Here is a 12,041-nt window from a genome sequence, read left to right as displayed (position 1 = left end):
TATTCTATCTCGTAAATAGAGTGTCTCAGTATGCTCCTGTCTGGAGCACACACCCCTACAATCCCCTGCCCTGGTTCTTCTTCTTCTTCAGTACACCTCAATTAAGGATATATAAACCTCATATAGCTTACGTGTCTTTTTCTCTCATTTGCTTGCCTGAAAAATGACTTTTATTGAAGTGCTTAACAAAAATTCAATGGCTGTCCAATTACAGAAACAGAATAATCTTTAATGGCTATCATCTTCAATGATAAACAGAGTCCAGAGTTTGATGGCTTCTTCCAGCTTTGCTTAAAATATATAAAAAAAACTGTCCGACCCCATTTTTCTTTTCTTGTAGCTCACAAGAAGTGTTTCGGCAAGCCTTGTCCTCTCCTTCCATGCAGTTGGAAGTCGTCCCCGTCGCCAACAAACCACGCTACGAGAAGGGCCTCATCGGTCAGCTGTTCAATGGAGATGGCAGAGACTTTAAAGCAAAGAGTCCAATGGTGACCCGTGCCAAAATTGATCTCCAGCCCGTGCCCAAACAAGATTCCAAACCCAGTGAAATCTTGAGACGTCTAAACACAGGCACCAAAACCCCAGAGCCACCTCCACCAAACCCAGCAGCAACCCCTATGAACCCAGTGTCAACAGATTCTCAGTACGGCACCTCCCGGTCGGAAAGTATTTCTCCCACACCTCCACTCCGGCCCGGTAGCTCTTCCCCACCAAGGAACCGCAGGCAAAGCCCTCCAGCCAATAAGAGCTCTGCTGTGCCAGGCCCAGTGAGCCTTACAAACAAGAAAGGTGGCAAGAGGATCAAAATTGACTTGAAGAAAGGTACGTTCTTTACACTCTACACTTGTTTTGCTACAAGACTTTAAACAAGCAAACATGCGCTCTTCATACTCAAATTAGGCGGAAGAGATTGCTTTTAAGCCACTGTCAACTTGTCAATATTGGCATCCATATTGAATGGTCACATGATACGAAATCCTGAGGTGTCATCGTTGTCAAGCCATAACGTCTAGCATGCGGTAAACAATGCTATCAGCTCTCTGGAGCCATACACACCCATAGCCGATTGCACCATGCTGATGACACGTTTTGTGCGCTAGGCTTAAAAAAATGTTTTCAGCACTTGAAAAATTAAGTAAACATTATTTCTTAGTCATTTTTATCTATTTTTAGGTTTGTTTGACACTTTCCCTGTCATGCCATGTGGTATGCACATGTGCAAGTCAGTAAGTACCCTGTTGCATTGTAGGAGTGAATACTTTGTCACTAGGTAGCTTTTGGGTTGTCCCATCCGAGGTTGTCGTTCTTGACAGAACCAGCGAAAGTGATATCTATCCTAACATTTTGCTGGTCAAAGTTCACTTAAAGGTCTTAAAATAAAAAGATGTTTGAGTGGCTCACTGGAGAAGATAATGAGGTTCAAATGCTTTCTCACTTAGCCACAGTCTGTTTTTTTCTGTGTGATTGACAGCCGGCAGGGTTTAGATGCGCTAATCTAGGGCAGGCAAAGACTTAAAGCATCTACCAGATAGCATCATGTGCTGCTTTAGTATGTCACGCTGGCTTTGCGCTCCCTACACACACCAACATGCAGACAGCAAGCATGGCACATATCGCTGATAGCTTTGGGTTTACAGGGCTGTGAAAGGAGGAGCATGGTGCAATAGGCTCTCTGGGGTAAATGGCTTGTGCCTGTGTGTGGCCTAAGAAACGCACACATTCAACTTGTATACGCACGGAGAGACTTGGGCTCTCGGTCTAGAAATCCCATTGCATCCCCAGGGAAGTAAGCTGAAGGACTGTTATATCTCCCATATTTGCTCACTAACCATCTTTTGCTGCTACCCCCTTCATCAGTCACTGAAAGGCCGGCTCACCTGTGAAATTAAAGGCAAAATTTGGCCAATCCGGCAAGGGCTGAACAGTCTCCTCCTTAGACAAAGGTTGAAAACAGTCCATTCAGATGACACCGCGCAAGAAACTGCTGTTTCGTACGACACTGTTGTTCGGCACAAGTCTAATATTGTCAAAGTTTGTGCACACATTTTTATGCTGCCAAATGGGTACTCTAGAGAGGTATGGTACGTATGTCAGACAGGCAGAAGCGGTTTGCATGCCTTCTTCTATAGTCCAAAAAAGATGCATTAAGATTAATTGTTGACTTTAAATTGTGAGTGTATATTGTTGTTATTATCGGCCTAAGACAAAATATGAACAGATTTACAATTAAAAAAAATGTGCAGTGATACCATGAATTTTGACTGTGGACATTTTGTGTACAAATATTTGGGTATTGGGTATTTAACACACTTCGTTCACCACAGCTGAAGACACCTTGCTAAACAATACTTTATTTTTTAAACTGCGGTTGGTTAGTTGCAAAAGTAAATTCTGAGGATTTCCTCCTGCAGGTGCAGAGGGTCTCGGCTTCACAGTGGTGACTCGGGATTCGTCTTCAAATGGGCCTGCACCTATTCTGGTGAAGAGTATATTGCAACGGGGTGCAGCAATCAAAGATGGCCGCCTGCAGCCTGGTGACCGAATCCTCGAGGTATGATAGCGGGTCTATACACAAATAAGAATACCATACGTTATTAGCAGCGGCCTCTCTGACATCCTTGCTTGACTTGAATGTGAGAATGACTGCATTCCATGAAAAAAATGTGACAAACCTTTAGTGATTTCACTCAGATGATCTTCTTCATGTTGAGAATTTTATTCTGTGTTCAGAAGACCTCAGTCTCACTCCCAAAATATGTGTGTTTATGTTACTAAATGAATAACAAGTTACTTGTATTGGTATTGTATTGTATTGGTTCTTTTCTCCAAAATCATTTCATAAACCAACAAATGAAAAATCCATTCAATCCATTTTCTAAAGCCGTTTATCCTCACAAGAGTCGCAGCCTTGCTGGTGCCTACCCTAAATGTCTAGCATGTGGAAGACACCCTGAACTGGTTGTCAGCCATTTGCAGGTCATGAAAAATCTAATTTAACCAAAATGGCAAATCTTAAACAGTGGCCTTATGTAGTGCTTTATCTACACCACACAGTGTTTAAAGTGCTTTTCCAAGCCTCACTCATTCACTTACTGTATTTAGTAAGACAGCATGCATTTTACACTGTGCATGTGCCACAACTACATTGATGCATACATCACTCACACATTGGGTGTGTCTAGTCAACATCCCTGCCACATCTTGAGCTGAGGCACCGCCGATGTGTGCACAACCCTAGTCATCAATAAAAAAAAAAAAAGAAAAGACGTCAGTATAGCTTGAACTTTAATGTTGTGTAGATGAAACTGCTAATTGAAGGCAGACCTTATCAGCCATGTTGCTTGATGTGCCTAGGTCAACGGAAAGGACATGACAGACCGAAGACAAGAGGAACTTGTGGCCATGCTGCGCAGCACAAAACCGGGAGAAAATGTTTGTGTAGTAGTGGCTCGACAGGAGGACGTTTTCCTGCCCCGGGAATTGGTAAGGAAGTGCTCAACATCACAACAATGTGGCATCTCTTACTTGCTCAATTGCTCTTTTTATCTGCATCACTACCTTATCTGCCTCCCCTGATGCTGGGTACTTTACTGTCCATCGCCTAACATCCCACTCCTTTGTAGTCTTTTAGTTTCCTGCGCATTGTGTCTCTTTCCCCCTTTCCACACTCTAAGGATCAAACACCTTTACGTTGATGTCCCTATTGCCTACAAACATAGTACATGGATGGACATGAAAACATTCGCACAACACACTCCAGCTTTCCGGTCCTGCTATATTTTGTTGATACAGCATTGCCAGAGGAAGTCACCCACAAGGCACAGCGGTCCCACAGGAAGTGTGTGAGCATAGCCACGCATGTTGGCAAAAGAAAGGTGCTGACAGACCTTTTACCTGTTCAAACTGAAGGATGAAAGAGGCTGGGTTAGGAGGTCACCATTTTGACATGGGCGTCTTTGTGGGCGATAACAAACACAAGCGGCAGAGACACTGCATTGTTGACACCCATCTTTGCCGCCTATCCATCCCGTTCAGAGTGCGGTGTATTCTTGGTCAGGTTCTGACAAAGCTGAGTCAGTCTCACAATTTTCCATTGGTAATACTGATGGAAGATCTGTCAATCCGTCACTGATGATGTTTGTTTTGCTGGTTCCAGGTGAGATGAGGCGAATGCTCACATCTCATAATAAATAATCAGCCGACGCATGTGAATCCAGTAGAAGTGTCTGTGACACAAGTCAGGCTACATCGTTGCATCCATTTACATAAGTAAAAACCTCAGTCGGTCTGTCAGTCAGTGAGTGAGTGAGTGAGTGACTGCGTGCGTACGTGTTAAATAAATCCAAATTATATAGTTCTTCCGGTTCCAGTTCGAACCATCCTTAAATTGTTTCGCAGTCTACCTATTGAAAAGTGGCGTACTGTCTTTACTTAATACTACTATAATATAATAATAACTATAATAATACTACATGATGCATCCGCAGTTGAACACATCTCATAATACTTGAAAAGCTCAGTCACTGCTTTTATTCATGGTCCAACACTCTTGGTCATAACAAGTGCACTTTGGCAGGTCTCCATAGTCTTTATCTAACAATTGGTTATTTTTGTACATTAGAGAAAGACTTTAAGGATAGGGGAAACATGAGTAAGCATGCCTTCACCCTTGTCACCATCAAGGCTGTAAATTTTAGTGGGGTCTGCAGCACTGTCCTCTATCTCAGATGTTTTCACGTCCCCTAGGCTCCAAAATGTTTTCATGTCCCCTAAGCTCACACACAGACACACTTTCACAATCTATTTCCCACTTGTTTAAGTAACAGCAGACTTGAAGTCCTTCACTGCAAAAAAAAAAAAAAAAAAAAAAAAGACACTTGCTGAATCAGCAGTTAAGGATCAGGTCATCTCGCTAAAAGCGTTCCATTGCTCAGTTCATCACATCCATTCCAAACTACCTGGTGATTTATTTCTTGCTGCAGCTTTCATACAGTTGCTTTTATCTCGCATGTACAAGTAGGCTTGTCGCGTCCAAGCTAGCTGAGCTGCTGATTTATTAGTTTTAATAGTGAGTATTGATGTTTCTTGAGTGGTACACGGCACAGTGAAAGTGCTCAACTGAGCTGTGAGACGCCTCCATCTCTTTCAGACAGAGGAGGTATTTAATATGTGAATTTGATTAGGTATTTGAATACAAATGAAAAGCACATTTTGAAAGATGTTTTTGTACACATTGAACACTTTCCATGCTATAAAAGAAAATTATCATTTTCAATTGGCCCAAGTTGTACATATTTGTATATACAAAGAACAGGATGCAGGGGTCATTCTGCACATGGTTGAACCTCAGTCTAGAAGCCCAGGTCAATCAGCAGGAAAAGAGTTCGCCAACCAGAAAGTGACTTTGCCCCGGTGGTACTTTTCTATTTTGTCAGCCTAACCCAGTTATATTTTGCAACCCCCCCCACCACCACCACCAGAAAAGAGAAAACAACCTCCACTTGCCACGCCAACCATCAATAAGATTCATTTTAGATGATATAAACATGCCAAAAAGTTAAAACTATATACTTTTTAAGATTGACACAAGGAAAAAGCAATATAAAAAAACTTTCAACAACTGTCAACTATGTTTTACAGCATTTATACAAGTTAAACTTTGTCTAAGTAGAAAAAAAAGTGCCCGGAAAAAAAGAAGATGCCAATTCTTATTTTATCACAATTACACTTCACATGGCAAAAACAAATCCTTTTCCCTGCCCCCACACCCCCCCCCCCCCCCTCCTCCCCCATCGCCTCACGCCCCGGGGGGGGCCCACCCGACTATTTGAGAAACACGGGGCTAACTAACCCAAACCCACCACTTCATCAGCCTCCACTGCAAATATCGCCATTACTCTTTTCAGTCACTCATTTTGCTTTCCCCGTTTCTCATTGTGTGGCAAAGGTGTAAAGCGCCGTCGAAGCAGACATTAAGGCGATTAATTGGGAGCTCCAGTGCAACTGTGGCACACGGCGAGATCTCATCTTAATTGAATGTCGCTCTCATCACTAATCCTGCTGCTTTGACGCTTCCCCCAACCCACCACCACCCTCGTTTTGAAATCCGCCATGACAAAAGCCTCTGTGTATAATCGCTGTGTATCACTCACTCCACGCCACCCACCCAGAGGAGAGAAAAAGCCTCTTTTTGTCTGTCGTTCGTGTGTTGGAGAGTGTGGCTCTGTCTTTTGGTTCCAAACTTGTTTAAAAGACATTGCTGAAGGCCATGAGTAGAGGGAACGGGGGTCACAAAACGGAGCCACGGGGTCTCAGTCAGCCCAGGGACGAGATCCGCCCTCAAGCAAAGGACAGGAGAGGGCTAGAGTATTGAGTGTACCACCGCTGAGCCTCAGGTGCCACATCAGCAGTAAGCCTCAACAAATAAACAGTTTGTATGGTTTTGTGTTTCGCTTGCCCCGGAGCCTTCCACAGCCTTCTTTCTTGGATTGAATCATCTTTAGCACAATAATGTTGCTCGATTACAGAGGTATTCAAAACCTCACAGGTTGCCAACTAATGCTAACCTCACATTTCACGCAGGCGTGAGTCATCTTTGTCGTTCAGCAGGTTTTGAAAGTTCTCACTTGCTTTGTTCTTTCAAAATAAATCTTTACAGAAACACAGGTATTACGTTTGGGTTTAAAAAGATCAGTGCGGGAGTCACCAACGTGTTGCCCGCGGGCATTATTTAGCCCGCGAGGATCAAATGAGCTGCCCGCAGGCCTGTTCTACAAATAGCTCACAAGTGATAGCAGTGTGATTTTTTTTAGAAATGTTCCAAATAAATATCCATATATTACTTGTATATAACATATTTCACCTGATTTACATATTTACTACAGCTGTTCCTTAATTATTGTGAGAAATCATTTACATGATCTCCACATAAACTGGTGCCCTTGGTATTAGTCACGACCAAAGAAGTAGCTCTCACTTTCAAAAAGGTTGGTGACCCTTGGATTATTGACATTTTAAACGTTGTTTTTACATATGGTGGGAAACCCCACTCTCTTTGAGTGAATTTAATCATCAGGCAAAATGTTAACTATCAAATGAAGAGCTGTAATGACATTAATTTGTCTTTTTGTTTTTATAGTCTTCAACATAAAAAGGAAGCATTCTTTGATGAACATTGTGTCACCGTGATTGCCTGTTTTCTTGCCACATTATTTGCATATTATTGTGTGTTGACAAAACTAGATGTTTGTTGCAGAGATTAGTTTTTAGTTGTTGACAAAAATTGGACATTTTTGGGATTTCCTGATATGTATGTATGTCATACAGCATCGCACTTGTAAACTGTATGATGCCTCTTGTCCCTGCGTGTCGCAACCCAATGGATTTCACTTGCGCCTCATTTTGCCCCCTATATTGACAGTTTCCTTTACCTCTGCTCTTGATAATTCCTAACCTCATCTCACAATTGGCTGCCATCACCGTCTCCATGGTCATTTTCTCAACATTGTATTGAAGCGAGAGAGTGGTTGGAAGAGAGAGAGAGAAAGTAAAGCCCGGGGACAAAGAGGTTGAGGGAAGGAAGGGATTGAGAGATTAAATGTAAAGAATCAGCATTGAGCGACAGAAGCGTGTATACCTCAGGGATGGCTTATCACTTAAATGCTCTTCTGTGAATTCCCCACCCTTCCTTCTCTACTGAGCTCTCAGTGGAAGTAAAAAAAAAACATGATTATGTTTCCTTCAAAGATGGCTCGCTCTCCATCTGTGCCTTTCATTTCAAAACGGAATGGGCTCTCTCCACTACTGTATCATTTTTCACTCTGCACCTTCATCTCCTTTTCCAGCACAAAACACCTGCTTCTCCCCTAAATTTCTGGTTCTTTTTTTTTCAACCTAGCCACCCTCACTCATATTTCCTTTACGACCTCATATTTTAGTTTTGAGCAGAATCAGTAAAGAGTCAGAATTTACGAGATCAATTGATGTGAACTTGATTTGGAGCGCAAGGTTCAATCATACCCAGCTGTTCTTAAAAGTGGGCAAACAGCTTTTAACCTCTGTAAATGTCATTCATACACTGGGGCTTCCGCCATCCGTCGTTCTCTCTCTTTTAGAAAGGTGAAGATGCTGGCAGTCTGGTGATGGAGGATGGCAGGGAGCAGCTCATGTATGAAGTCCCACTAAACGAGACAGGTTCTGCTGGCCTTGGAGTCAGCTTGAAGGGGAACAAGTCTAGAGAGACTGGCGAGGACTTGGGCATTTTCATCAAGTCCATCATCCATGGAGGCGCTGCCTACAAGGTACAACATCTGTTTTTAGTGAAATGTTTGGCTCCATTTTGTTGCTCATCAGGAAATCTCCCTTGGGGGTGGGGGGGAAAGGCTTTGTTTTTGTCATTTGAAGTGTAATTGCAATAAATTAAGTTTCTTTTGTTAAGATTTTTTAAATTTCAGTCACTGATGCATTTAGTTATTTCTTTCTGTTTTAGACTAAGCTCTAACCCATATAAACGCTGTAAAAATATTTAACAGTTGTTGAAAGATGATTTATTTTGCTTCTTTCTTTTGTTAATGTTAAAAAGGGTATAGGTTTAGGTATACTTATACAATTTTTATAACTTATAATCTTATTTATAGTTAGTGCGACGAATGAGGGGACCTGAAACATTTTGTTTTTCCTGGGGGCGGCTTGGCAAAATATAATTGAGAAGCACTGCCCTATTATCAGGCACACTTAGTGAGCAGGAATATTTGGGTACATTTCCATACATAGGTTGCACTGTGTTTTTAATGGCAGCTCTTTTTTTTTTTTTAAATGAGAACCCGCCAGCCAATGTTGACCCTTTCTTTCAATTTACCAACTAAACAATCAAATCAGAGCTACCCAAACCTTCCCTCAAAAAAACAAGACAAAACAAAAAAAACAAGTTGACATCAACTGATACTAATGGGCTGACGGGCGGTCTCCTTCGTAGTGTTGTCCCTGAGGTCGTTTCACGTCAACGGTGCTCAAAGTGGTAATTGTACTTTATGGTCAAAAACACAGTACATATGCAAAAAAGTAGTGCTTTAGTAGAACTATGATTTAAAAGTCTCAGTACTCACAAGGTCTTACTCTGGGGTGTCAAACACAATGTGTGGAAATCTAGACTAAAAATTAAACATTAGGAACCACCTAACACCTAATATAATCTGGATTTGTGAAAAAAAAACAAAAAAAAGTTAAAAAAAGTGTTGTGCCTACAAAAGAGTGATAAAATGAATGATACTTTTAATGTCACATTTTTTCCATCATGAATTAAACAGTCAGTAGTAAATAATACATCAAACAACTTCTTTGGATAGCTGTGGTTCATTTATCCTTGCCATTGTTTAGCCTTGCTGTTCGTTTGTCTGGCTTCTTCCATTTTCTTGTTTATTTCTGTTGTTGTCAAGTCTTTTCCTGTTATCTGCTCTTTTCCAATCGTCATATCTTAGTCTTTCTTCCTGTCTTTCACTGATGCCACAGCTTCTCTCTATGGAGAGCATCTCTCGTGCATATCCTTGACCCTCATTGACCTCAAGTGGCCTTCTCTCATCACTTCTGCAACAAGGTTTATCTTGAGCACTCAGCACTCACTTCTAGTTGTGAGTTTTTCATAAGGCTAAAAAAAAAAAGCCTCCACCCATTTCAACACTTTGGAGAATTGGCCTCAATTTCTCTTTTCCCCTCATTTAAGATGTCAGCCCTTAGTGTCCCTCTTGAAGATCTGTAGCATTAGATGAGGAAGCGCACAGAGAGGAGTGTGGCGTTGAAGATAGATGGCTGGTCTGGGATCAAGAATCCGAGACAGGAGCTCCCTAAGGCAGCTTCAGAAGTAGTTTTTCTGACAGCTGCCTGTACAGATTGCACTCAGACAGAATGGGCCAATAAAATACGTGCAAAGCAGGTTTCTGGGACAAAACACCACACGAGGAAGAAAGGCATGAAAAAGACGACAGAAATGAAGGAGTAGTAAAATAAGCGGCGTCACATAGAAATAATAGAAAAGATTTAGTTGAAGAGCAAATAATACACAAGGGCTTGTGTGTCTGAACATGTCCTTTCTACAGTATTGATGCATGCTAACGAAAAGCAACACAGGCTCCCGATGAGATTTTTGGGTGGCAGGCTGGGGTGGAGGAGGGAACGTCAAGGTCCGCTGAGAAATGTCATACAAACTGTCACTCAGCAGGCAGACAGAAGGAGATTGAAAATACTAAAGACTCATGGCAAAAACTAACCTATTTCATTGAAATACCTCTGAAAATAGTTTATTTATGATCCACATCCGTATCAAAGAAACCTCAAGAAATTTACACTCAGCTTACCATGCCCTTTTCTCATACTATTTCTATGTACATTTAAAGGTGACAAATATCCAATATGAATGTGTTTACATTCAGTGAAGAGGTGAAACAACCCACTTCTGCACTTACCCAAATTGCACATACATAACACCGCAGGTGTCAAATTGGATAGTGGTAACACAATAGTATGCAGCAGGGGTGTCCAAACTCAGGTTTCTTTTCCTGACACACCTGACTCAAATGATCAGGATCATCATCAGGTTCTGCTGAGCTTGGTAAATGGTAAATGGACTTTCACTTATATAGCGCTTTTCTACCTTAGGTACTCAAAGCGCTTTAACTAGTCATTTACCTACTGATGACGCAGCATCAGGAGCAACTGGGGGTTCAGTGTCTTGCTCAAGGACACTTACACATGGTCTCGATGGTCGGGGGATCGAACCCACGGCCTTTTGGCTGGAAGACAACCACTCTACCACCGAGCCATGCCGCTGATGATCTGATAATTTAAATCAGTTGTGTCGGGGAAGAAACCTAGAAAACATGCAGGTTAGCGGCCCTTGAGGACAGGATTTGGACACCTCTGGTATACAGTGTTCTAATTTTTTGCGGTTAATGGGGAAAAGTGAACAGTAAAATCCCTGAAGTAGTAACTTGTAACATTTTCCCAATGCTTTGTTTTGTCCTCATATTGGTCTTTCTGCTTGGTGTTGTCACTCACGTATGAGTTTCACTCAGAGACTGCTGCCTTGAGGTATAACAACAACTTGAACAGCTTTTTCTCCCTCAGGTGTGAGGTGGAGACTGCTTGTGGGAGGTAGTCAAAAGATTTGACAAGATTGAATGGCAAGCCAATCTGTCAATCAGCTCACGGGCACTCCTTCAAGATAATGATAGTCTCCCCTTGCGACCTTGACCAATAAGGGCAGGAATTCAAATTCACTCCTGCCCACATGGCATATATTACGCTGACAGCCAGTGTTCCCTCTAAGCTGCGCACGTGCGCAATTGTGCACTGCTCGCATTTTCTCAGCGCACAAGAAAAGCTATGCTGCGCTTAAGACAAAATGCAATCTGAACATATTAAGTGATATACAATATCAGACCTCATCTTATCTGATTAATTAGACCAATAATATTGTTTTCTGTACCATTTTGCATTGTGACAGCGAGTGACAAGTGTCCAGCCAATGATACGATAAGTTTCACTTACACTATTCATCCAATCAAACGCATCGACAGAAATGTTCCCTGCATAAACACCCAGTGCAGGTTAGCTAGCAAACAGTGCGGAATTAAGAGATGCACATGCTAACCTGTTTTCTTTGCGAAACAAACGAGCAGCGAGACATGCACTCATCCAGCGAAAGTAAAATAGTAATGCGCTTCTTTGAAGTTGGAATGACTGTTGGAGTATATGCAAGTAGAAGAGCAAGTGGTGAAAGTGAGTGAGATTTTTTTTCTTTTTCACAACGTGGCTCGTTTATTGCTATGTGGACAAGTGCTCTATACATCACACTTTCATGTCTAAAACACTTATTGCTCAAGATATGAAAATAGTATTAATGACAAACGTGTTGAAAACAAACGAAAATAGTTGTGATTTCTTAAGCAACATTGTGCCGGTGAGACTTCTGGCTGCCTGGTTTACTTGTTTTCAAATACAATAAATACAATTTTAAAAAGAATCCACAGGTCTATCTTTGATTCAGT

The 12,041-nt window shown here is 41.8% G+C and overlaps 1 protein-coding gene across 2 annotated transcripts in view; it reads left to right on the top strand.

The window, feature by feature from the left end:
* The window catches only part of LOC148427885 (partitioning defective 3 homolog B-like), a 96,320-nt gene that overhangs the window by 31,399 nt on the left and 52,880 nt on the right, over positions 1-12,041 (top strand). For both annotated transcript variants that reach the window (XM_088408547.1, XM_088408546.1), the window contains exons 8-11: positions 341-822; positions 2,412-2,551; positions 3,355-3,483; positions 8,115-8,300. In XM_088408547.1, coding sequence (XP_088264673.1) covers positions 341-822; positions 2,412-2,551; positions 3,355-3,483; positions 8,115-8,300 — 937 coding nt within the window. The remainder of the gene's footprint in view (positions 1-340; positions 823-2,411; positions 2,552-3,354; positions 3,484-8,114; positions 8,301-12,041) is intronic.

This window comes from Hippichthys cyanospilos, chromosome 2 (genome assembly GCF_059441005.1).
Source record: "Hippichthys cyanospilos isolate Australia breed blue-spotted pipefish chromosome 2, RoL_Hcya_1.0, whole genome shotgun sequence".
Classification (NCBI taxonomy): Eukaryota; Metazoa; Chordata; class Actinopteri; order Syngnathiformes; family Syngnathidae; genus Hippichthys; species Hippichthys cyanospilos.
This window is presented reverse-complemented; position numbering and strand designations above follow the sequence as displayed.